The sequence below is a fragment of the Scardinius erythrophthalmus genome (assembly GCF_964197995.2).
Source record: "Scardinius erythrophthalmus genome assembly, chromosome: 3".
Lineage (NCBI taxonomy): Eukaryota > Metazoa > Chordata > Actinopteri > Cypriniformes > Leuciscidae > Scardinius > Scardinius erythrophthalmus.
In genome coordinates, this window is record NC_138223.1 from 38833124 (window position 1) to 38860397 (window position 27274).

General features: G+C 37.7%; 1 protein-coding gene across 1 annotated transcript in view; it reads left to right on the forward strand.

Annotated features, from left to right (window-relative positions):
• Positions 1–1167: 1167 nt before the first annotated feature.
• Positions 1168–27274, forward strand: part of sorcs3a (sortilin related VPS10 domain containing receptor 3a) — a gene marked incomplete at its 5' end in the record, with an annotated part of 250852 nt that continues 224745 nt past the window's right edge. Inside the window, one exon of the mRNA XM_081360716.1 lies at positions 1168–1731. Coding sequence (XP_081216842.1) covers positions 1168–1731 — 564 coding nt within the window. The remainder of the gene's footprint in view (positions 1732–27274) is intronic.

Sequence of the window (27274 nt, forward strand, 5' to 3'; positions counted from 1 at the left end):
ATGCGTAACTCACCGTAAGAAGGCAGGTGGTCCACATGAGTGAGTAGGTGTCAAGTCAAAGTCTTCAGAAGTCATTCAAAAGCAAATAATTGTTTAGTAATCCTCCACTCCAGTCAGTGAGCTGTGACCGCTGTGACCGAATTATTAAATTAAGTGAGTTGAATTTGAGAGTCGAATCAGTTCACAGAACACCTCTCCGGTCGGTTAAATCAACCGATTCTTTGAAAGGAACCAATTCAAGTAGCCTATACTACAAGTATAGGCCTACTTCTTGCAATTTACAATTTACACGATGCCACAATTGCTATGACTTCATAAGACTCGCACGAGTCGTTTGGGCTGATTTTATTATATGCAGTCTTTTTTTTTTAGTCGCGTGACATAATCAATCACCGTCAAATGTGAATGTACGAAAAATAGTGTTTATTTATTTATTTATTTATTTATTTATTTATTTATTTGTAACAATGTCCATAGGCTACATTCAACAATACATACAGCCTACATATAATTATAATAATAAAAATAATAATAATAATTATTATTATTATATTGTATGGTTTATATTAAACAGATAAGTTATACAGTTTGCATAGGCTATTTAGAAATGCTGAAGTAGTTCTAGTAAACAACTAATCCAGCCTAAGCGTATAAGGCTAACTATTTGTGCATAAGCAGTAAAATGCTAGAGTATTAATTTTAATTTGATTCGCTATATAAAAATAAAAGACTTTCAACCGTAGTACGCACGATACCCCCTCCTCCTCCCCTCTCTCTCTCTCTCTCTCTCTCTCTCTCTCTCTCTCTCTCTCTCTCTCTCTCTCTCTCTCTCTCTCTCTCTCTCCCCCTAGACGCAGCAGCGGCTTGGATTGGATTCAGTACCTCCCCTATGTGCAGCCTTACTCCATCATCACATCCCTGAACGTGAGCGGTGTAGCTGAGGAGCACTTCTTTAAAGCCCGACACTTCGCTGGAGTTGCTTCCCTGCGCGTCTGAGAGTCGGAGGGAGGGGAGAAGCTTTCCCCAAAATCTCTTTTAACGATGGAGGCCGGTCTGGGTGTATTCCCTGTCGCTCACTTTACTCTTTCTACCTGGCTTATTCTTTCCTCAGTGTATGTTTTTCCAAATGTAAAGGCAGATATAAGTTGCGCGCCATGTATGTCGCCAATGCAAGTGAATTACGCAGGGGATGAGCATCTGCGTGACCCGCCCGATTCTGGGAAATATCCGAGACAGGATCAAAAGAAACCCAAGCTGATCACAGTTCTTTACCCGAATATTGGAGTACCCACTGGACGAGAGGCGGATGGTTTTCCAGGGATTGCGCCGAAACTGGAAAGAAACGCTGAGGTGATAAACTCCCGTGCGCCTTTGAGGAACTTCACCGAGTCCGCTTTAGATGAAGAATTGTTTTCGGATGAATATGTGGAAAGTGCATCCGAATTGGAATCCGAGGACGCATCAGAGAGAGTCAAAAGAAGCGTGCCTGAGTTTCTGGAGAGCGCGCGGAGCGTTGATAGCCGCTCGGAGGAGCAGAGAAAGACCTCCGGTGTGCGGGTGGACGGACAGAGTAAACGCGCCGAAGTTCGCTGGAACAGGGATGATGAGCATGATCCCCGAGGATCGGATTCCAGACCAGACGAACCCAAACTGGCCAGCAGCACTTTTGCTCTGGCTGGAGACTCCGCGCACAACCACGCAGTCGTGTACTGGTCTGGAAAAAACAGCAGTGTAAGTCCGCAACATCCAGTACTTCTGTGTAATACTATATGCTACTCACTTATCTGGTCCATGCTGTCTTGATCTGTTGCCAAGAGTTCTTGACAACTTCGCTGGGAAAACATGCGCATATTGTTTTCACTCCATAGGGCCATTCAATTCTGCCATATAATGAGCATTTCCCCAACCTTTCCTGAAACGCTCACCCCTCAAACATTCCTTGTGAAAAGACCACAGGGTATTCATCAAATCTAAACTAGCTTATTAGGCTGTTATCACAGGGATTTTGGCCAGCAAACCAGCTTAGTCTTTTCAGCAGAGATGATCTAAATGTTTACAGAAAACACCTGTTCGGAGTGTTAACCACCTGTTTGTGAAGCATGAGACAGATCAAGCACAATATAGGACCATCTCGCGATGAGCTGGAATGTATTTCATTGTGTTACTAAAATGATATTCACTGGCAATGATCATTTACGTTTGTAAATGTACGTATTTCTAAATGGCATTCAGTTATGTCTGCTGGGGCAAAGTCTGCAAATGCAAGATCTTTTACTGTCTGTATATTTTTCTGATGAAACGATTTGCTTGGAGAGCAGGTTGTTGGCTAGAGCCTCCTGCAGCACTGTCTGTGTTTTTGGATTGGAGATTTTTGGATTGGCAAAATAGGAGACTTTATAATACTTCACATCTCAATAATTCAGAGATCCATCTAGTCGATTTTGTAGAATGAGGCAGGCACATGGGCAAATAAATGCTTCAAATGCTTAAAGTTAAACAGAACTGGGGACTTGTGCTTAAGCATGTCTGCAGAGTATTGCCTGGTTGTTTGGATTTTGAAACAGACAGGTGGTGTTTGATGATACTGAAACGAAGAGAGATGTAAGAGAGAGAGAGAGAGAGAGAGAGAGAGAGAGAGAGAGAGAGCAGATTTTTATATTTAAGCCATGAAAGTGGATACAAATCTTATGTATGGCTGTGCATGTCTGTACTTTTATATTATATTATATTACATTAATCTATGTGTCTCAAGTCTCTCACTCTAGTTAAAATGCAAGACATAAGCATTGTACATATCAGGTTGAATTTTTAATTCATAGCAGTAATATTACTGAATAAAGGCAGATTTTGGGTTGAAGGTTGCAATTAACATGGTGTTTTACATACAGCAAAGGGATTTTTATAGAGAAGGGGAAGGTTTTCATATATAGTTTTAAATAAGAAGCTTTATTGGAACTTCTTATCATTAAAAACTTTTATTTTAAATGTAGAATATGGGTTTTCGGTACAAGATCTAAATGAAGTCTGAAGTCACTGATTAAGAATCAGCTTTGGCCTTTAGCTCATATAGTTAAGGTTTGTATTTGGCTTTAGGAAACTAATCCAAGACCTGTGATTTTTGACAGATTTGTCCCAGGGCAGTAATTTGAAGCAACAGGCAGTGCATTGAGAGAATCGCTCTACCACAGGTTCTATGCTTTCTCGTTTAAGCCCGGCCTGTGTTTGTAAAATCATTTCTCCAGCTGTTATATGAATCAGACTCACCCTTATCAAATGAACCGCCTCATCCATTATTGTCTTTCTTTGTGTCCGTCTGCACAAAAAAAGTACAATAAATGAAAACAGATAGTCCAGCGTATCCAGGCCTTGTTACATCCAACTTGTTAGTAGTTGTCAGTGAAACATTTTCAGCGATTTTAAGCAGAGAGGTTACTGCCCGCCAGGTCCCGTCCCTCATCCCCCCAGCTGTAAATCTCCTATAATTATCTTCAGGACTGAAGCAGCCATTTTGAAAGATTTTGTCCTGTTCAGGGACTGCCTACTCAAGCGTGTTTTCCCTGCTTGCATGCCTGCTGGAGAGCTTTGTCTTCATTGGCTGGAGGTTTTATGAGAGATGAATGAAGTGTGCAAGGGCAGAATGTGTGATTTGATTTTTTTTCCCCCATAGCAGGTCCATGTTAAGTAAATCTCTTTTGCATAATGTTGTTTATTCAAAAGCTTTTGTGCAATATGTGCAGGTTTCTGGTCCCAGTCACTGCTCTTATGTAAGTTATCCCTTAATATGTTCTTCAGGAGGCACTTACAGTCAAAAATTTGGATGCAGATGACTGAATTTGCTTCTTATTACCATAACCTTTTGATCGGTGTACGCCTAAATAAATCCTTAAAATTACTTTTGTAGACACACAATAAATGTCCCTATAGGGCCTACATGTGCATTTCTTTACAAATCAGAAATGTTATCATTCCGTATCTATTATGTAATATTTTTATTTTGTTTGAATTTAATTTAATTATTATTATTATTTTTATAAATGGATGAAATTGACCATTTCACAGCTAACAAGTCCCCAGTATACATGTGGATTTCTTTTAACACTGTTTAAAAAGCATCCCAAGATGAAGTCGGCTGAGAGAATACAGAAGCTATTTTTTTTAAACCAACCGTTTTAAGAGATATTTCACCTTCAGAAGAAGTACTGACCAGATGGATCCACTCCACTGGAGCTTATCACTGGTGTTTTGTTTCTTAGGCTAAATGTAATTTATTTATTTTATGATTCACGTGTCCCATCATGCTTTTGATGTCATGCATTCAAAAGGAAAATAAAGCATCTGATTTGCATAAGATCCGACTTGTAAGCCTGGCACGCACGAATGGATTCTGATATAGTCCTGCTTTACTGAGATTGGGTCATTCTTATAGACCCTGTTGTCATATGCACCAAGGATTTCTTTGAAACACCTCACTGAAAGCCTAAGTATAAAATATAAGCGGTAAATGAGCTTTGTCAAATAGTGTTTCCCTGCTGTTATATTTACGCCATCATGCGATTCAATAAACATGGGGGTCAACGGCAAGAACTTGGCATTGGTTTGTTGGTTTAAAATTGGACGTTCCCAACAACAATCGTGCTGAGCTATGTTTTGCGTTTATCATATCTAGTTATAATTTATTTAGGGCCACCTGGTTGTGTTTTTACATACGAATGGCTTCATTGGTTTGAAGGACAGTGGCGGGTCTCTGATATGTTACCTTAGGGAATTGCTTTTCTCATGGTGTGAATCTCGATTGCTTTGTGAATTGGGAAAACAGCATTGCAGCGTTTCACATCTAAGACCTCCTTCACTCCTCTGTCAAACCATCTGTTCTCCTAGTATACACTCTTTATATAACTCAACATGTACTCCAGAAGTCCTGCCTGGAGGTATTTGCCCTTTTGTGTTGAATGATGAATGGGATATTTACATTCACGCATCTGTCAGGTTTCTGTCTTAGTTTGTTGGAAAGCAGGGTGGTGTTTGTTGAAGACACTTGTTGGGCTTGAATGAGGATATTGTATACACTGCTTGACTTTGATGGCTCTTTCAGTTGTTTCAGTGCCAGTTGGTGTATCCACTGCTCTTCGTAAACTTGCTCTTTATCAACTCTGATATCAAAAACGGCACCTTCTTTAAAGTTGAAATGGCACCACTAGTGACAGAACCGAAGTGCTGTCTCTTTGAGCAAGGCCTGCCATTTGCTCAACTAATGGCTTGCGTTTTGCTGTTTTTTTTTAGTACAGTAGCACATAAATTACTTGCCATTTAATGTGTACTGTACAATCCAAGAGTTAAAGTTAATATTGCTTGAATTATTTTTGACAGGATGAATATAGTATTAAATTGTTGTTCATTTGGCTTCAAATGTATAATACATTAAATGGATATAAAGTGACAGTAAAGACATACTGTTACAACATATTTCTATTTCAAACAAACCATGTTCTTTTGAACTTTCAATTCATCAAAAACCCTGAAAAAGTTTCACAGTTTCCACAAAAATATTAGCATATTATCTGTTTTCAACATTGATACTGTAATAACTTGACTATCAAATCAAGCATATTAGATTGAAGCATCATGTGACATTGAAGACTGGATTCAATTCAGTTTTGCTCTCACAAGAATAAATTACATTTTAAAATATAATAATATTTCAATTTTTGGTCAAATAAATGCAGCCTGGGTGAGCATAAGTGACTTCTTTCAGAATCATAAAATCTTTCCAACCCCAACCTTTGAACAGTAGTGTAGCCTATATTCGATTGAATAATATATTATTAATAATTGTAATATTTTATATACAGCCCCTACTTTTTTCAAAATGATTTTAATATTTTAAGCCCTCTTAGCCAGCCAAACTTATTTAGTCACCAAACACTCATAAATGGTTGATCTTCAACAACCTTGTGCACTCCTGAACATGATTTAGTGCCACTAATGCATTGTAGAGAGGTTCGTTTATTTAGTGTTGATGCTAATTACTGGTATTGCTAGCTCAACATTCAAGGCTATGGAATGTCATAAATAATTTAGCTATTCTAAAGTAGTATATGCCCCACAACCACCAATTCGTGTTTACACATTAGTTTCCCGTCTCTTTTGTTCTGAAGCTGAGGTCCTCCTGGTGAGAGCCGGTGGTACAGTCGGGGGATTTATCTTCAGGATTGTCTCTGGAGACCAGGTTTTGGCTGACTTTCCATGATTTGTGAACAAAATCACACTTAGCTACCCCCAAGTAAAAGAAGACTCATTTGTTTTAGGATATACAATAAAAAAAGTGGGAAAATGTAAAGTTGGAGGTTTTTTTTTTTTTGCTGATGTGTTAAAATATTTTGTTCTATCCCAGCTTGAAGATACCAATATAATTAAACCATTTGTGCATTGATTTCCCAATCTCTCAAATGTATGTATTTATTATATTATTATTCATTTTTTAGATATTTTATCAAATTTGATTAGCTGTTGCAGTGGCGCAGAAATGATACAGTTCACCTTTAAATTTTAAAAGCTGTTCATTTTTGGAGAAATCAACAATTATTACGCGTCAAAACACCCAGTGTAACTGTCTTTTGTATTCAGAACTGCAAAAAACTTTCATTTCCTTTTATTCAACCTCTCCATTTATATGCCATTTATCTCCCTAATATTCAGCACTCCAAGCTTTGTGTGCAGAGAGCATGCAACATCAACACATCCGACAAATCCTCATTCATTACAAAAAGCATCATCTACAGGGTGAGAATCGCAAGCTGCCTAAATGTAGCCATTATCTCCATTGTTGGGGAGACATAGTAGTAGGGCTTGAAACCACTAGAGATGAGAACACTCCGGCATAATCACACGCTTGGCCGCTGAACCAGAGCAAGCAACAAGGGTGTCTCTGCATCTATCTGTCCCCCTATGTTAATTACACTGATATAACAGAGTGTCAGATGTGATTTGGTTTCATCTCTGTTGCGTTAAACACTTTTTTCCCCACTGGGCTGCTCAACAGTCTCTCTCTCTCTCTCTCTCTCTCTCTCTCTCTCTCTCTCTCTCTCTCTCTCTCTCTCTCTCTCTCTCTCTCTTTCTCTCTTTCACAGACTGGCTGTGTGACAATCTACGCTCCAAGGTAGATTAAAAAACTCTGCTATGATATCAAATGCATATCTTGTTGAAATCACTTTAAAATGTGGTGCTGTCAGATACATTTTGAAGGAAATAGTGCTCTGGAAGCTGTGTTAGGATTCAGGGAGCTCAAGTACATTTTGATATAACCATAAGGGATTAGATTAGGCTGGAATGATCCACAATGGTGTTCTGAACTTTCAAGAAAAATAAAAATAAAAAATAAAATGATATAGATATGTGACCCTGGATCACAAAACCAGCCATAAGTTCCACGGGTATATTTGTGGCATAACCAACAATATATTGTATGGGTCAAAATTTTCGATTTTTCTTTTATGCCAAAAATCATTAGAATATTAAGTAAAGATCATGTTCCATGCGTTGCAGCCCGTTCTCATCCCAAGGCGTCATATACTGACGCTTTTGACATTTCGTCTACATCGAACGCACATGGCACCCTTTAGCGCCAATATGAGACGCAGATAGATATGGGCCAGAAGGCGCCTCCTAGCGGTCTAGCCCTAACCCTACACCCCAGACCTAAACCTACCCATAACCGAACAAAGCTCTGTGCGTCTCATATTGACGCTAAAGGGTGCCATGTGCGTTCGATGTAGACGAAATGTCAAAAGCATCAGTATATGACGCCCTAGGATGAGAATGCGTTGTCCATGAAGATATTTAGTAAATTTCCTACCGTAAATATATAAAACATAAATTTTTGTGAGTGAATGCAGCACAGTCGTGAACATAATTGGACAACTTTAAAGGGATACTCCACTTTTTTTGGAAATAGGCTCATTTTACAACTCCCCCAGATTTAAACAGTTGAGTTTTACCGTTTTCGAATCCATTCAGCCGATCTCCGGGTCTGGCGGTACCACTTTTAGCATAGCTTAGCATAGATCATTGAATCGGACAGGACCATTAGCATCTCTCTCAAAAAAAATGACCAAAGAGTTTTGATATTTTTCCTTTTTTAAAACTTGACTCTTCTGTAATTACATCGTGCACTAAGACCGACGGAAAATGAAAAGTTGCGATTTTCTAGGCTGATATGGCTAGGAACTATACTCTCATTCCTGCGTAATAATCAAGAAACTTTGCTGCCGTACCATGGGTGCAGCAGGCGTAATGATATGACGCAGCGCCTGAAAATAGTCCCCAGCTCAGTAACTTCCAACGTGACCGGGACTAAGTTTGTCTAACCTATTAGACCTATTTTCAGGCGCTGCGTCATATCATTACGCCCGCTGCACCCATGGTACGGCAGCAAAGTTTGTTGATTATTACGCAGGAATGAGAGTATAGTTCCTAGCCATATCAGCCTAGAAAATCTCAACTTTACATTTTCCGTCGGTCTTAGTACATGATGTAACTACAGAAGAGTTAAGTTTTAAATATGAAAAATATCGAAACTCTTTGGTCATTTTTTTGAGAGAGATGCTAATGGTCCTGTCCGATTCAATGATTTATGCTAAGCTATGCTAAAAGTGGTACCGCCAGACCCGGAGATCGGCTGAATGGATTCGAAAACGGTAAAACTCAACTGTTTAACTCTGGGGGAGTTGTAAAATGAGCCTATTTCCAAAAAAAGTGGAGTATCCCTTTAAAGGAGATTTTCTCAATATTTAGATTTTTTTTGCACCCTCAGATTCCAGATGTTCTAATAGTTGTATCTCAGCCAAATATTGTCCTATCATAACAAACCATACATCAATGGAAAGCTTATTCATTCAGTTTTCAGTTGATGTATGCATCTCAATGTCAAAAATGTGACCCATGTGACAGGTTTTGTGGTCCAGGGTCACATATGAAGAATTATGTAAATAAATTAGTAAAACATATGCATAGATTATTACAAATTAATGTCAAATAATTATAAATAATTGTAAAGTATTAGATAATTTATAAGTATAATTTAGTGTGTTCGTGTGTGTTTGTTTATATATAATATATTATAGATATATTATATCTAGTCCAGTCAGGAAAATCTAGAGTGTGCAGGCTGATATTTACATGCATTCTGCAAGCAATCACATCATTACCACATGGCACATGCTGGCTGGCCAATGAGATTGCTTGCTCAACATTTAATTAGTCTGGTTTATTTTTTATTTTTTGGCTGTAAGCTTTAACAAAGATGAACAAATCCCAGATCAAGATAAGATATGGATAAAGTGTAAAGATGTAGCTCAGAAACATATCGCATTTAGAACCATATGAAAGTGGCCTAAATGTATTCTAGTAAACGGAATAACAATAAGAAGTGACCAGCTACAAGATGACTGTGAAAGAATTCATAATTGGTTGACCGTTGTGGTAGATTTTTCCCTAAACCTAACTACGTACCTGGGTCTCGTCTACAGGTGATGTTAGTTTCCTATAATATTCATACTCTAGCGCATCTACACATCGACGTCGGCTGAGTGGTCTAATCCTATACTCGTAACTTGTTCCCCTATTGCTTCCCTAACTAACTTGATGCGCAGCAATAATAAACAGACAGACTTCAGCAAATGTCCTTTAAATGCTTTAATCACGGCCGGAGCATCTCAGACAAATTTCAGAGAGAATCCCACCAGAAAACAGGAATACAACAGTTTTTATAGAATAGGGGCATGGCGAAAATAACATGAAACATTACATAATTTCGCTACAATTTGATTGGTTCTTCATAGACAAACCCTTCTGTTACTAGGTAGAACCAAACTCTGTTTTAATGATTACCTCATAATCACAAGGTTTGAAAACTAGACATCTGTATTGTTTAATTTCCCATATTTGTTCTTTTTACACTCACACAACAAAAGTCACGACTTTTCGCCAAAAAGGAAACGTACATTTAGCCAAAGAATAGAACGTCTTAGTACATTGTGTTAGAATGTTAGACCTAAAAGGGGAAGTAAGGTTTATATGTTAGAATTGTTAGAATCATGGTTAGTTTAAAATATAGTTTACTATCTTATCTATTAAAAATCCATCACACCGTGTATGCATCCAGAGAGTTCATCTGGACTGTGGTTGTGTCCTCTCTCAGGGAGAGTTTACATGTGCCCTGAAAGTGCCTGTCCCTCACACTTTAATCAGGGGAAAAGATGGATGAATAAGACATGACTGTAGACCTGTGAACTCACGGTCAGTTCGAGAAACTCGTTACACTCGTGTGTGTTTGGTAGAGAGAGTCCTTATGAGTGTGTTTCATGTTCATTTGCAGAAGCTTGTGATGCAGACTAATGCTGACAGATTCCTCCCTAGAACCAGCAGTCTATCCACACACTGTCTAATTAAAACTAATCTCCTAGCTTATCATCACTGCTGGCTAAAATCAAAATATGCTGCATTAACATTATTACTCTTTCTGACATCTTCACTGTTTGCTTTCTGGCAAGTCTTATGCTTTTCTGGCCCAAAACGCTGCACTCAAGACAAGTTGAGTGTACAGTTTTCCTTATTCAGAAGGATAATGTGTATCATTTGCTGATGTGATAGTTTGCTTGGCCTGGCCCATGTTTTCTTTGTTTACATAAACTGAGAAAAAAAGGAGATGCTTTGTCAGGGAATATCAAATTCTGCCTTTAAATAAATTATACTCAACTAAGGTACTTTATAGTGCAACAATTGGGTCATTCTACAAACAAGTGCCATTTTTGCCGCCCACATGCATAGCCAGTGCCAACTTTTACAGTGCGTTGCAGTCAAAGATGTCTCTTATGCTTATTAAGCCAATATTTATTTCATCAAAATTACAGTTCAATTAAAATTTGTAATATTGTGAAATATTGTAATTTAAAACAAAACATTTCTATTTCATTACATTTTAAAAGTATGTATTACTTAAAGGTATAGCGGAGAATCTTCCCGAATTTTAGATAAGACCCGCCCTCTCCACTTTTTGAAAAGTTTGATTGATTCACCAGAATGATTGACAATTAGGAGGACCAATAGTATAGGTGATCCACCCGGAAGTAAAAAATGCTCCGCTATACCTTTAAATTAGAATAATAAGTTGTTAACAAACAAGAATACGTTTCAACCTTGTGACCATAATATTTTCCCTAGTGAGCTATTTCCTATATCTAATTTTGTCCTCACATATATTTAGCTTAAGTTAAAAAAAGTTTATCAAAGTGTAAAAGTCACTCGTTTCATAGATTGTCCCATTTGTTCTTGCTAAAACAACACTTTGAGATAAAGTGTGAAGCATTGATAGTGTTTATCTGTCAATATTCCTTGGTGTTGCACTGCTTTTTATGCTTTTGTAACCTATTTGGAAGGCCTAATGGAAACTCAAGAGGAGCCGAATATAGAAAATGCAGATGAATTTTTAAAAGGCTCTTGTTCTTTAAAAGTCTTTGTAGATGTGGGCTTAGGTGTCTGCAGATGCCAGAGAAAACAGGCTGGATTTTAAGAGTTCAGCAAAGCAGAATCTTGTGCGGTTCAGGCACTTATCTGTGTTTTGAGTCTAGTCAGGGTCTAAAAGAAGAGCTCTGCGTGCTGTAATGTGGTCTTTCTGTAGTTTGTAAAATGCATTTGGTAAAAAATTCTAGAACTGTGTCAAAAGATTGCTGAATGCTGGTATCACTATGGCAACACTGGCCTCTTGTAGATTTTGCAACCAAGAATCGATTTCACTTAATTCGTTTTATTCTGTCTTTGACCTATACTGTACACCCAATTAACTTGTGTTTATGGTGCAGCCCACTCTGGCTTAGGTCTCTGGTTTAGCCTTCCTAAATAATAAGACTAGTAGGTGTTACAGTACTCGCACAACTTTATCTAACACTTTTATGAAGAATTAAAATGTAGGCTAAAACAGCTCTAGGTCAACAATAAACCCTCATGATAGACGTTTACTGTAGCAGTGACACTGAAATTAATATGCCGAATAAACTTTCTCTCCTGTATTGATGTATTTCCTTTTGAAATATTAAGTTGGGCTTTTAGCAGCCTTTAGTTTACATCACAGCCTTGAAAAATTGCAGTTTTTTTTTAGTACAGCCAAGGCCCTTTTCACAATATACATTGTTTTAAAGCTTTACAGAAACCTTTGAAGTTAAGGTATGTAATAACTTTAAGTCGACATGAAACAGAAGTTGTGAGTCTTTTCTTCCCTATTGTGACATATAGCTGAGTGAAATGGCTTCTTGAATATGAAAAAAAAAAAGTAGAGCAGGACTTGGTTTTGTTTATGGGGAATTGATTGGATGGTTTTGGTTTGCTATTGGTGCGATGTCATGTGAGTGACAGGTTGCCCCGCCCTTGCGCCAGTTAACACGTCATCAGAGAAGAGATGTCTCTACAAGAGGGAGGGAAAGTAATTTTATATAAATAAATATAGCAAGGGCATTTGATTAAAACAAAAACAAAAAAGCAATGATGTGCACAGAAAAATACTTCAAAATTCCATAACGAATTGTCATTTTTGATTTCATGTTGACTTTAATGCCTAAAGCCTCTGTTATACTTTCCGCGACCGTGAGGGCGCGAGGGTCCGCGTGACGTAAAAATCGTCATCGGGGGTGCGTGCGGAGGCTCCTTGCGGACAGCCGCGTGCCTCCCAATTTTTGTGACCGCGCGGTCAAAAGGGCGCGCGTTCATTAGGTTAAAACCGTGAAAGAGATGGAAATAACATGGACGCCGAATTTGAAAAAAAACGGAAAACGCGTGCATGCTAGAAATAGAACCAATGCCTATTTTTGCAAGCCTGTTGGAAGGATTTCCAGGCAAAATAGAATAGGAAAATATGTTTATATGTCATTTTGACACGAATACATATTAATAAATGTCATTTTAATGTTTGAAAGTGTCTAGGTTTTGACATAAATGCAAATATAAACTATAAATGTAAAAAATATTATCGATTATACTGTACCGACCGATCTACTGCGCATGCGTTGAATGCGTTCACCGAGCGGACCTCAGCAGAAAGTATAAATACAAGTAGTCCGCGTCCGAGCTGTGCGCAGCTGTCGTGTACGCGTCCAAACTGGAGTATAACAGAGGCTTAATTGTCCGCATTTTGTAGTTTAGAGCTTGGTGACAATGTAAACAATCATAAATCTGAGGTCGTTGATCTGAGGTTGAAGGCTCTGAAAACTATGGTCATGTGAATCACATGTTGAAGCATTAGATAAGTGGCAGGTGGGCTTTATAATTAAGCTGGAGAGAATATTCTCATTCTAGAAAGCATTCAATTGGGCAAAAATTCTGCAAAAACTATCTATATTTTTGTCTTTTCCAGGAAGAGAACGACTTTTTTTCATGCATTTAAGTCTGCATTTTGACACTAAATTACATCCCTAGACTTATTGTGAACAATTGATTGGTATACTTCATTCTAAAGAGATTCTGAAGATATTTTTTTTGACTCCTTCCCTCCAACAAGACAATTTTCCGTAATCTAATTAATTCCCAGTGGATACAGTCCCACCTCACATTTTCTTCTTGCTGTCCTTGATATCCTGTTTCAGTCGCCATGATTTTGCCAAGAAATGTTCCTAGAAAAACATTTCTGTCTAAGAACATAGTCCTAACCCCATCCCTACCCCTACCCCTAAACCTAAACCTACCCATAACTTTTCCCTAAAATCAGAGGGAAATGAGAGGTGAACAACACTGATGTAGAAGCACCTAACCCTGGTACTAATCCTGGTTAGCCTAAACTTGGCATTAACTGTGAACTTGTCACTCAAAATTGATTAGAATTTTGTTCCAAGATCAACAAGGCTGTTGATGCATGAACATATTTTACTACCCAAAAATGGTGGAAAAAATGGTGCATAAGCATCTTTTTACGTTGCTGACACAACAATACATTTGTCAGTAGTTTTGTATTATCATGACGGTGTGTGTAAGGTTTCACATGTCCACTCATTTCCCTAATTGTTGTCTTCTTCTGGCCATTATTTCAATATGACATTCCTTGTAAATGGTGGATATTAGGTAACTAGTCAGGTCTCCATTTAAACAATTTCAAATGCAAGCAGATGCGTAAGGAAATCAAGTAAATGTTTCTCGCTGAGAACATAGGCGCCTCACCGACACTGTGTGTGTTGTGTGTGACTCTCGGATCCTGATAATCAACCTGATATAAATAATAAACAAGACAGTCAGGGCTTACTATATGTGGTTATTGCCCATCTCTCAGAGTTTGATAAAGCAGGGAGGAAATTGCTTTCAGCCCTTATTACATGTCTAACTCTTCATGTGCACCTGGAAGTTTCCAATCTCATCTCAACTCTGACTCTAAATTCAAAGAAGAGAGACAGAAAGAGAGTGATACGGTGAGAGAGCATGGAAGAAGAATATAGAGATGAATGGAAGAGGTGCCAAAAGAAAAATGGAAGGTTGAGATAGCAAGACCAAGGGGGAAGAAATAACTTCTTTGCCTATAGGCACTCAAATGGCCAAGGATAGCACAGCACGAGCATGTTTGTATACATGCGTATGTGTGCTTTATTGTTGTGCCCATTCAACACAGTCGCCGAATAGCGCTATAATTGTTCACCATGGTTGTTGCTATGACGATCCCGAGCATGTTTGCCAAAGGGAAGACTGTGAAAGAGTGAATTAAAAGTGTCTGATCCTTATTTACTGAGCTTCGTCCAAAAACACATTGCGGTCCAACATGTTAGAAATCACACTGGTTGGTTAACAGTGAGAGCTTTGCTAGATATATATCCGGCTGTAGTATGCTGCAATATTCCCTGGCTTGCACACTTTTGTCTCTTTACCATTACACTGTTAGTCTCAGTTCTCTGCGCTTAGTCACTTGAGTTCAACCCTCTCGGAATGCCATTCATAAAAAGCATTTAAATACATCTGATATGTGTCCTTTGAATCCCAGTTTTTGGGAAAACCATTACTTTAAATACATATTCATATAGTGTGTATTATTAAGGTTAGAGGTCAATTAATATTTACAGGGTATAGCAGGACCTGATCTCTTCCGGCTGAGATTTAATATATTTGAATATGAATACCTAGATGGCCCATCTAATTAGCATACAATGGAACTGTGCAAATATGCAAATGGCCAGCTTTATAAATCTTTTAAAGCGCATAATTTTCCACTTTTCCAGTTTAAAGTTCATATTACCACTTATTATTCAGTGCTGGGGATACTGCCTTTGATTTGATTGGAAACCATTAAATGTGTAATTTTTCACCCTCCCTTCTCATTCATTTTAATTTGAGCATATTACAGAACAATTGGCCATTTTTTGCTGTTCACAGTGTATGTGAATTCATTTAGGAAGCGTTAGATGGAGTTCTGAGCTAAAGTTTGAGAAACGTTTCGCACATGTTTGCATAATCTCTGCAATCATATTAGTAATGATGTATAAACAGTTGTTTGCTTTGTCAGACTGCACCTTTCGTAATTTTTTTTACTCTCCTTTGTATAACTTGTTCTCTATAGGAACACAAAAAGGGGATACTGCTCTTTTTCATAAATCTAAAATGCATCTTGGTCAAAGTCATGTCTTATCTTGTCTGGGTGCCAACTGAACCAGGGCTTTCCTAGGCTTTGGTAAAGTATTATCTGAGAAACGGCTTGGACCTTTCTTTATGTGAGTGTGAAAATAAGTCTGTGTGTTACACGTTTGAGCAGAGGGTGAGCGTGAGCTGAGAAATGCAGCTTCTCTGTATCTCCACCAATGGAGAGTTCATATTATGTGAGCGTGACCGACACAAGAGCCCAAGAGGTCAGAGCTGTTCTGTTCTGTATGGACATTTGTGTGTGCTTCTGTGTTATGCACATGCCAATGAGCCAAAAGATGACCTCTTGAGCTCTTGTGGCTCATTGGCGTGCACATGACACAAAAATAACACACATAACACACAAATACACATCGGCATTTCTTCACTTCCAGTCTTTCATACTTGCAGTCTTTCACACACCTTTATTCAAAAATGTAATGGTATTTCACAATATTTCCTGTTTCTATAACAATATATTTAATTATGTAAATGCAGCTTTGGTGGGCATAAGATAATTCTTTCAAAAAGATTCAAACATTGTAAAGTTAGGAAACTTTTTTTTTTTTAAAGAAATCTCTTATGCTCATCAAGCCTGCATTTATTTGATCAAAAATACTGAAAAAAATGTAATATTGTGAAATATCATTACAATTTAAAATTACGGTTTTCTATTTTAATATAATATCTAATTTATTTCTCTGATGCAAAGCTGAATTTTCAGCATCATTACTTCAGTGTCACATGATCCTTCAGAAATCATTCTAATACGCTGATTTGATACTCCGTTATTATCAGTGTTGGAAACAGTTATGCTGAATAATAAGTTAAAATGAACAGCATTTATTCAAAATAACAATATAAAACTTTACTATTACTTTTTATCAATTTAACACATCCTTGCCGAATAAAAAGTGTTAATTTCTTTCAAAAAAAGAAATAAAAGCCCCAAACTTTTGAATGGTAGTGTATACTGTTACAAAATATTTCTATTTATAATAAATTCTGTTCTTTATAGAAAAATAAAAACATAAAAAATGTATTCATCAAAGAATCCTGAAAAAAGTATCACAGGTTATAAAAGAAATATTAAGACCTTCCCCAACTGTTTCCAACAATAAATAATAAATCAGTATATTTGAATGATTTCTGAAGGATCATCTGATGAAGATGATGCTGAAAATTCAACTTTGCATCACAAAAAAAAATTACATTTTAATATATATAAAAAAATAAATCCATTATTTTAAATTGTAATATTATTTCACAATATTCCTGTTTTTTTCTGTATTTTTGATCAAATAAATGCAGGCTTGATGAGCATAAAAAAACATTTAAAACATTTCCACTAAGATGACAATGCACGTGAAATATTATTTTCATGGTTTGAGGTCAGCATTCTTCTGTATTTCGCTGATGTTGTCTCTTTTACTTAATGTCATGCAGTATATTATATTATTCTCATATTATTGCCTAACTTTTCCCACATTCACAAAAAGCAAGACGGTAAGAGTGAGATGCTACAAATAGTTCCTCGCAATGTGTTTGTTAAAACTACAAATGGAAAGGGAGAATTATTTCTCGACCTATTCAGAACGCTTCCCGTGGCTCATGGTCTCACAAACACACTCTCCGCTCACGCAGACACATCCCGAGGCATGAGCTCGCATGCTCACTAGAGGGAGTGTGTCGCTTGAAGCTGAACAGCCGGACGCATTCTGCGGCAGTGTGTGTGCTCATATCTCATTAAGAGTTGTGATGGTCCTTTTTTTTGCAGGCGTCCCATTTTCTACACCTACTAAGCTGTTAAAAGTCGCTCAGGCTGCTTGTCTCTCACATGCTCCTGAGACCAGTTTTCAATGCGAGTAAAAAGTCATTGTGCTGGTGGAGTGAAAGTTTGAGTTCTGTGCTGTGCTTTCACAAGAAGAAAGACATTTAGCTGAGCTCCCCATAATCACAAGGTTTATAGGAAATGGAGAAAGAAAGAAGCAGCATGTGGCGAGACTCAGAATGCAGACAACTACTACAGATTTAGTCGACTTCAAAGCGTTCACGTCTAGCACCACACACAACAGAAACGGCAACAAAACAATAACCGCAGCAAGGCATTCTGGGAGCGGATGGCAATTTCCGCTCTTTAGCGGTGCCGCTCGTGGCTTGTGGTTTTTTCGCTGCCTTCAATTGGTTTTTCATTGTTTGTAATGCGCTTCATTAGGATTTGATGCCCAAATTCAGTTCGACATCACCAGGTTTTTCCACAGCGGCTCTAATTCATGTCAACACGAGTGGCTCAACCAAAAATCCAACCTAGACAAAACACAGCGAGACGTTTGTTTCAGAAATGTCAGTTCTTCTGTGTCACTGTCGGCTCTGATGCAACAAATGCAATATTCATGAGCTTTCCTGGTACTCAAAGAGTCCTGAGTTGTCAACATGGGCTCAAAGGCCACTGGGCTGTTTGATCCCCCTCCCTCCATCCCTCCCTCCCACGGCGAAGGATATGACAGACTTAAGGGCTAGAGAAAGGCAGGCTAACCAATTCCTGACCCTCAGAAAGTGCTTCAGCGATAAAACTGAGTGGTATCTCTTTTGAGAGAAAACTATCTTAAAACCAGCATGAATTTCCATGGTTATTGCTTGTTTTATAGCATCCAAAATACAGCATATGTTGGTTTCCAGCAATGCTGGTCTTTTTAACAGGGATCTACTATAAAATGATCGTAATTTGTAACTGTAAACATTTAACTGCAAGTTCCTTTTCAGATTACGGTAAGAAACTGTAATAGATGTAATGGGTCATTTAGGGCCGTCCCAAGCAAGGGGTGTGGCTCAGTGCGAGTCCGGTCCAGGGGGGACTGTCCGAACTCATAATTATTGTAATTCTGAAATGTGATGTGTTTCTACAGTAAAAAACAGTTTTTTACAGTTTTTGGAAAAGTAATCGTATCAAAAAAATTATCCATAAAAAATATATTCAAATATATGGATGCTTGTTTCACCACGGAATAAAACAATTCAAGAGACAAGTGCGACTTTTTATCTCACAATTCCGACTTTTTTCTTCTTCTCAGGATTGCGAGATATAAACTCGCAACTACGAGTATAAAAAAAGTCAGAGTTGTGAGATGTAAACTCGCAATTGTAAGAAAAAAGTCAGAATTGTGAGATAAGTTGCAATTACCTTTTTTAATTTTTATTCAGTGGCTGAAACGAGCTTCCATACAAATAATATATATATGAAATAATATGATAATACCTGTTTTGTACAGGTAAAAATAACTGGAAGCGGATGACAACGGAAGCCTTGCACATTCACGTTATAAATGGCCAGACTTGTTGTTACGTTAAAATATCATTCACATGAAAAAATGTAATCATCTATTCAAGTATTTTGAACAATGCAGAAATAGTTATATGAGCTGCATGTCACCAAATCAACAGTTTGGCTTCTCTGTTGAGCCGCGACCTAGTGGTTAGTGCAGGAGTGAAGCTCATATCAAGAACACATCCTGCTTACAGCCCCATTCAAAAGAAAATACATATTTGAATTATATTTGTGTTTTATATTGTTACTGTAGAGCAGAGTGCTCGTATTGCCAAGGCCATGGGTTTAATTACCAGAGAATACATGCTGATAACATTTTTACTTTGAATAAGGTTCTCATAACACACACACACACACACACACACACACACACACACACACACACACACACACACGTGTTTTCAAGGTTAAAAATGACCTTGACATGTTTCATGATATTTATGTACAATTTTCAGTTATTGCTGATGACATCAAACACTTTTCTACAGCCTAGTGGGTAGCAACAAAGAAAATACGTTTTTATTCTATGCACTTTATGGTGTAAGCAACATTTGGTTGTAGCATCTCAAGGGCAAACATATATCTCCTAAAATCTTCTGTAACGTCAGCCCAACTGGACAGATCTGCCAGCTGATAATGTGATCTGAATCCGAAGGGAAGTTAACGGCTGTGCAGGAAAGATCCTGACGAACATATGGAGACTTTGCAAATACACAGGAGCAATGGAGCTATCATTTCCAGCATCAATGCACACAGGCGGCATGGGAGAGCTGATGCACCCAACTGTAAATGCTCCGATCTGCATGCTCTGTGTTTGTGTGTGAGTCTGCGTTTACATGTAAGCGCTTACAAGATACAGTCACAGTGTGTTCAACATGCACGCAATTACAGAAGTGACCACTCACATGAACTTACCGCTCTCTCCTTCTGTCTCTAAGGCTTCCGTGTCTGTTCCAACATCTTGAATAATAAGCTCCTTTTTGCCTCTAGATGCAAGTCAGGTGGAAACTCAATATTTTTATCCAGCAAATCTGTGCAGTGTTTTTTCCCCCCCGCCGTTAATCTAATCTATCTGTAATTACACATACAAGGCATGGAAGATTTTACAATTTCCTTTTTTTCTGCTTTAGTTGGAATACTTCACCCTTGACCTATGGAGCATGTCAAGAAAGATAGTCTTCACTCCTCTTTTCGGGTTGTTCAGGCTATTTCGTTGAATCTCACAAAAACATGGCCAGGTCCCATTTCACCCCAAATTCTAAATGTCAACGTAGGAAAGTCAAGAAAATGAAACCCATTAAGAACAATTTCCCCCCCAAATTCCCATTATCATAATGCATACTGACGTTTTAAGAGTAAATCCCCAAAAATTGTAAGGATGATTCACATATTTCGCCTAACCTTAATGGAATAAAGAAATAAAAATATGTATCAGTTCATGTTAGCACAACAAAGCATGATACAATTTAAATAATATTATTTAGTGCTTTGAGAACTGTCATGAATGTCATAAAATAGACTTTCTTCATGTAAAATAAAATCTTATTTCTATTTTGTGCTGAAATATGAGAGAGATGTTACCCATATGTTCTTAACAGGTTTCAGAAGACTCACCCATTAGAGAGTAGAGCGTTATTTCTGAGGATTTGTGATATATAGAGTGTAAGATGGGAAATCATGAAACTCTAGATGGCGCAGGCTAATACGTCCTTAAAACGATCTGCTTGCTATCACATAGTTCTCTATAGTGCACGGCTGATTGGTTCCTGCTGTATCAGTAGCCAATGAGCTCGCTGCTCAACTTTCAAAATACTTGGTCAGCATTTGCTGTCGCATTTTGCAGTGCACTTCAGAAACCCTCCACCTTCCCCAGCTCCACCTGTATAGATTTGCTACCGGTTATTCATGCATGCTATATTGTACAGCAGCAGCATGTCTTACTTGCTTACAGCAGTGTGTTGTGTATGTATTGGCAGCAGCAAGGCCCGTAAATGCTCTACAGCAGCAGCAGCAGTGTAGCAGAACTGGGTTTTCTCATATCAACGTGAAATTATGTTCACAACCCATTTTGCTTCTCTCTGTTTCAGAGAGAAATCTAATATTGAATAAGAAAAAAAGTAGGGCAGACTTGATTTTTTCCAGCAGTAACTGACTGTACGTATAGTGAAAAGTGGTCTCAATAGGTGGTTAGTGTTGAAGGCTTGGTTATATCAGCTAAAGAATATGTTTTTTGGAATAATATGCACCAATTATTCACAAAAAGACAAGAAATGTCTATTAAGTAAATGGGGTCAATCTAGATTGTATGCTGATTTAAAATCTCTGTTCTGAACATTCGGTTATTTCCATTGTGTCTGTGACCTTTAGAAGGAACATCTCGTCTTCTATCCTCCATCGCAGGCCGGATGAAGCGCTCATAAACCCCACTAAAGCTCTTGGCTACACTTGACAGGTTCTAGTTCTCAGATACGCAGATGTCTCGTGCTTCAGATTCGAACATGATAATAAATTCTATCATCCTTGTAAGGATTTTTTTCACCCACCTGGAACACATGCCACTCTTGTGCACCTTATCAAAAATATTTAAATATTTTATGTCTCAATCAGGACTTTATGATTAGAAGCATGATTCCCTCTTTTGCTTCATTTAAGCGAGCAGAGATGGTCCGCTGAACCGCTTGAGCCTTTAGACGTGTTTTCATTAAGACTAAAATGAGAATTAAAATAACTCATTTAATGAGAATGCATGAGATTCTGTCGGCATTTCATAGTCCAGATCTGTGTCCGAACTCTCTCTCTCTCTCTCTCTCTCTCTCTCTCTCTCCCCCCCCCCCCCCCCCCCCCCCGCCAAACCCGATCCAGTCCTTTAGAGAGATATGCACACATCAATTATAACGCTGCATTAAAAGTCAGTCATGCCATATGCACCCTCTTAGAGACTGACCGGTCACTCCCAAATCCTCCTCAGGCACTGATCCAATCAGAGTGAGGAAGAATGTGAAAATGTTCCTTGAAATGGGTCAACAGAAGGAAAGTTTTCCCTTGTGAGAGATAACAGAGCACAGGGCGTGAGTGGGGATTTTGGGAAATGTAGAATAGTTTGAGGACACATGAGAGAGAAAGCTACTTGGACTTACTTCTGTGACATACTGTGTTTTTCGCCTATGGTATATAGTATGCAATTTTGGATGCAGAATAGAAGAGATGTCACTGCAAGAAGGAGAGGGAATTTATTTTAATTAAAGATTACGAGAGCACATTAATTTAACAAAATAATGATGTGCACAGATAAATCATTTATAAGAAATACTGTACAATTCCGTAAAAAATAAATAAAAATAAGAATGGTCAATTTTGATTTCATGGTGACTTTATAGCGATACAAAGCTAAAAGATTCTCCTCAACAGCTGATCGAGGCTTTCTCTTCTCCAGAGTTTGCTTGGCTTGCAGGTGTTTTTTAGTGGACAACCGTTTATGTTTATGCACTTTTATGGAATATTGCAGTATTCAATATAAATGATTTATCTGTGCACATCATTATTTCGCACATCATAAATGCATCTGCCCTGGTCATCTTTAATCAAAATAAATTTATCTTCTCTTCTTTTCTATACATATATATTGGAAATTATGCAAGAAAAAAAAAATAGGATTTACTTTGAAACAATTTTCACTCAGAAATCGCTAGTAAATTTCACAAAAAAAAAAAAAAAAATACAAAGAAATGGCAAATCACAGTGGACAGGTTACTGGTACTGGTTGAGGCTGATTATTAACAAAATAGTGAAGTAGTTTATTTTTTCTTCTATAATACTGTAATAGGAGACAACCTCTTTGTTTTCCAGACCCGCACAGTGGTCAAGTGCCAACAAGCAGAACAGAAATTGTTAACATTGTGATTGCTTTGAATTGGTATCTATGCTTTGACTCTGTAGGTTGTATTCTCTTATCTGAAGTGCTTAGCTCTTTAACATGGAAGGTTTCTTTGCTCCGCTGCTGATAGGCAGGCATTAGCTCTCTGAACGTGATCAAGCGGACAGATGTACTGAGATCCTCGCGGCTGGGCCGTGTTAGTGGGGCTTTGATGACATGCTTATCTGTTGACTCTCGGGGGTCATTGTGGGTGATAAAAAGGCCAGGGTGTCCCTGGAGAGATGAGGAAGATGAAACTGTGAAGTCTCTCTACCTTTCTAACTAAAGGTCCTGTGGTTTTCAAAGAGAGCGCAAACATATCACAACAGCGAGTAAAGAAGCTGATGTTGCTATTCAAGTGTTTATGCTTGTGTGCATTTCTCCATTTTAAAGATCATTGATTAGTGTCTGTCTATCTATCGCTTGAAACACTCTTTAGTCTCCTAGGCGTGGTTACAATGAACCTGTAAAACACAGCACTGTAAATGTAATTCACAGCACATTTCTTTTTAAGAATCTTCCCTGGAGACATTTCTCATAACAGCAAGTTTTAATCTCATTATGACAATTTTGGGACAAATTATTCATGCTTTCATTATTCAAGTTCTTGTTAATGGAGGACTTTTAATGTTGGGGACAGCTGTTATGACTCTATGGAAACAAACAAAACGTTATTGAGTTGTTGAATCCCTTCAATCAAATTCTGTTGAATTAAACTTATTTTTAATAAAATGTTGACATATTGTATGATTCAACTGCAAGAACATGTGTTTTACAAATTCTAATGTGTAGAATAAAACAAAAACTTTTAATTACAATATTGCGTTACTTCCTAAAAAAAAGTAACTAATTGTGTTACTTAGTTACTTTTTATGGAAAGTAATGGGTTAGGTTACTTTTGCGTTGCTTTTTCTCACCTGGGCTGGCCTTGCTTTTTTTTAATAACAAAAGGTCCTTTCACACCAAAAGTTAAAGGGGGGGTACAATGGTGTTTCATGTATTCAGAGTTGTTTACAGTGTTAAAGAGATGGATTCTCATGCTTAACATGGCCAAAGTTTTTTAAAAATATTTTGGACGAATAACGGAGAATTTCTGTGCCGAAAATCTTACTTCCGGGTTGGTAGAAGTTTCGGCTGTTTTTTTTTTTGACCGTGGATCTAATGACGTAGACCAGAGTGGAACTCCTTATATGAGCATTTCTCCCGGAAAAGCGCAACCGCGCACCTCAACGCGCTTCAACAGGAAATCATCGGCAGCGCTGCATAGTGTCTCCAAAGTGTTTTTGGTGAGGGAAAGCTTACCAAAGAACCCAGCGTTAGGAACAGTGGATACAGAAACGAGTTGTGTAGACTGTTTGTTCCCTGCATTTCGACGATGAATGTTTTATAAACAAAGCCCAGATCGACGGATTCTCTCTATGGCTCTGGCTTCGCCCACACGGCCCGCCTCCAGACACTCGTTTTTTTTCGGAAAGACTCGGTACAGCCTATTTTCTCTTATAAATATAATAAAACTAAAAGACTTTTTGGAGATATGAAGGATGCAATACTACTCTATAGGTACTCAAGATTAACAGGAGATTGAGTGAAAATGAGCATTTCACCCCCCCTTTAAATCAATAAACCTCAGGCTAAAGGAAATGCAAATTCACGCATGTACAGTAGAGGGCGCTGCTCAAACAAACCTTTCAGTTGTGCTTCCATTTTGGATCACAGAAGAATAGGACAGGAGAAGAAAATACAACACTGTGTCCCGATTTAAAAGCTGCATTCTTCAAAGAGCTTGGACTTCAAAGGCCATGTCTTCGAAGGTCGGACAGGGCATTGTTAAATGGGACGCTTTTGCTTACTGAAGGACTGTTCTTGAAACTGTGACAGCTGCCGTTGACGAGTGGCAGTAACGTTTTTGTATTTAAATGCATAAAACAAAACAGGGTTCAAAACCTGTCTGAATATGTTGGTCAATTCATGTAAATAATAGAGTATTAACTATATAAAATCGCATCTTGGTAAGATTGATTTACATGGATTTAAATAACAGCTCTCTTTGGTGCCACTAGTTGTAGCATTGACGTTTTATTTTTCTGCAGTGGTTGTGAACATTTCTAATTTAGTACAGTAATGAATGATGCAAAATGTCAAGTTCCAAAAAGATATATATATATATATATATATATATATATATATATATATATAAATATATATATATAGATTAATCTAGAGAGAGAGAGAGAGAGAGAGAGAGAGAGAGAGGGATAATGTTTATAATGATTAAACATTTCAGTACCCTCCGAAGGCATCATTTTAGGTAGCTTGGCACTCAGGGATTGTGTGTGTGTGTTAGAGAATGAGTAGAGCGGTGCTCAGTCATACAATACTACCATGATATAAATTGCCCATATTCTACTCTTTAATCCAATAAATTGAAAAATGTATGACCCAATGACCACACCATCACCATTTTTTTTTACAATATGACCTGTGTATATGTATATTTTTAACATTATAAATGTCTTTGCTTTTACTTTCAAACCATTGAATACAGTATTGAAGAAAAGAATGTTAATAGTATCACTGTCTATTACATCTCGAATGGTGAACATTCCATTCTTAAAAAAAGTTGAAATGACTTTCATTTCGATACCTGACAAATAATAATCATAAAATATACAGTATTTTTTTTTTTTTTTTATACTGAGTTTGATTGAAGAAATGTGGTTTCATTTCATCTGGAGTCATTAAATCTGAATCAAAAACTACACTGAAGAGTAATTTCTGTTTTAATTTGAGTTCAGATTGGTTGACTTCAGAGAATTGAACACCCCATATTGAATCAGCTTGAACATTAGCTTATTAAATTGAAATGCATGTGGGTTTGGGGAAATAACATTTCATATTTTTTATACATGTGTTATAACTAAGTCATATTTACAGAACATTCTGAACAAAGCGAGCCTGGCACTTCGAGAGTGTGTTAGTTATGCTTTATTTATCCTTTGTTATGTTGCCCAAACAAAATGAACTCTCCGTTGGGAGGGTTTCAGAGACAGGATGTGCCCCCTCAGGGGTTGCATTCTAATGAGACCTAAATAAATATATCAGCACATTATTAATTGCACCAGAGACCCCACAGAGATGAAGCTCGCCTCCGCGGCACAATCATCCTCTCTTCTCGCTGTGCTGTGATTCATTTAGCTCAAGATTCACCAGTAGGGTAGACACTGCAGGTTCTGGAAATTGTGTTTTGTATTTGATGATATTATTTTTTTCCACAACCAATCAAATATTACTTTGCGACGGCCAGACATCAGCCAGCAAACCATGTTGATATAATACACGTTCAAGTGTGAATATGTAATATAAGAGCAAGCATTAGCTAATATTCCTTAGTTCACCCAAAAATTTAAATCAGCCCATGATTTACTCACCCTCAAGTCATCCTACTGTAGGTGTATATGATATTCTTCTTTCAGATGAATACAATCTGGGTTATATTGAAAAATGTCCTGGCTCTTCCAAGCTTTGTAATGGCAGTGAATAAACGTTTCTGTTTTGAAGTCCATGTAAGTGCATCCATCCATCATAAAAGTGCTCCACACTGCTCTGTGGGTTAATAAAGGCCTTCTGAAGCAAAGCGATGGGATTGTATAAGAAAAATATCCATATTTAAAACTTTATAAAGGAAAATAACAGCTTCCGGCCAAACGGACATACGGATTCCACTTAAGTCTAAGCGCAACTTTAGACATCAAGGATGACTTGAGGGTGAGTAAATCATGGGCTAATTTTCATTTTTGGGTGAACTATCCCTTTAGGGTATAAAGAGTGAATTCAGAATGCAAAAAGGGTAATAATTCACCATATCACAAGGATATGAACTATTTAGCCATCAGATTTCATGAAGTTTATGCAGGCTTTATTGAACACTGAAAATAATCTTCCAGAGTTGAATATAGAGAACATTCTGTGTCAGTAGCATTGTTAAGTATTCATTGTTCATTTTGTGAACTCCACAAAAGTGCAAATTGTGTAGGTAGGAACAACATCAGACAAAGCGTGAAGCCCTGAGTCAAACTAATCAGTGATCTCAGCGCCTCAGACATTCCCTCTTTCTATTAGCGGCAAAAGAGACCAATTAGTATTCCTGGCTTGAAACAGGACAGGGCTTGGGAACACTTGGCATTGGATCTGACCGAGCGTCTAAAGTCTTTCATTTCAGGCTCATCTTCAGGCCAACTGTGGGAAGCTGTACTGAGGATCAATACACAGGCAGCATCAAGGATTTTCAATTTCGGCATACGTAACTTTCAGCTCACGTATCAGCAAATGGTTCTCATCCACGAACTCTGATATTTAAAAATATTACTTTAGAATCCTTAAACATTTAGTGTTCTTAACTC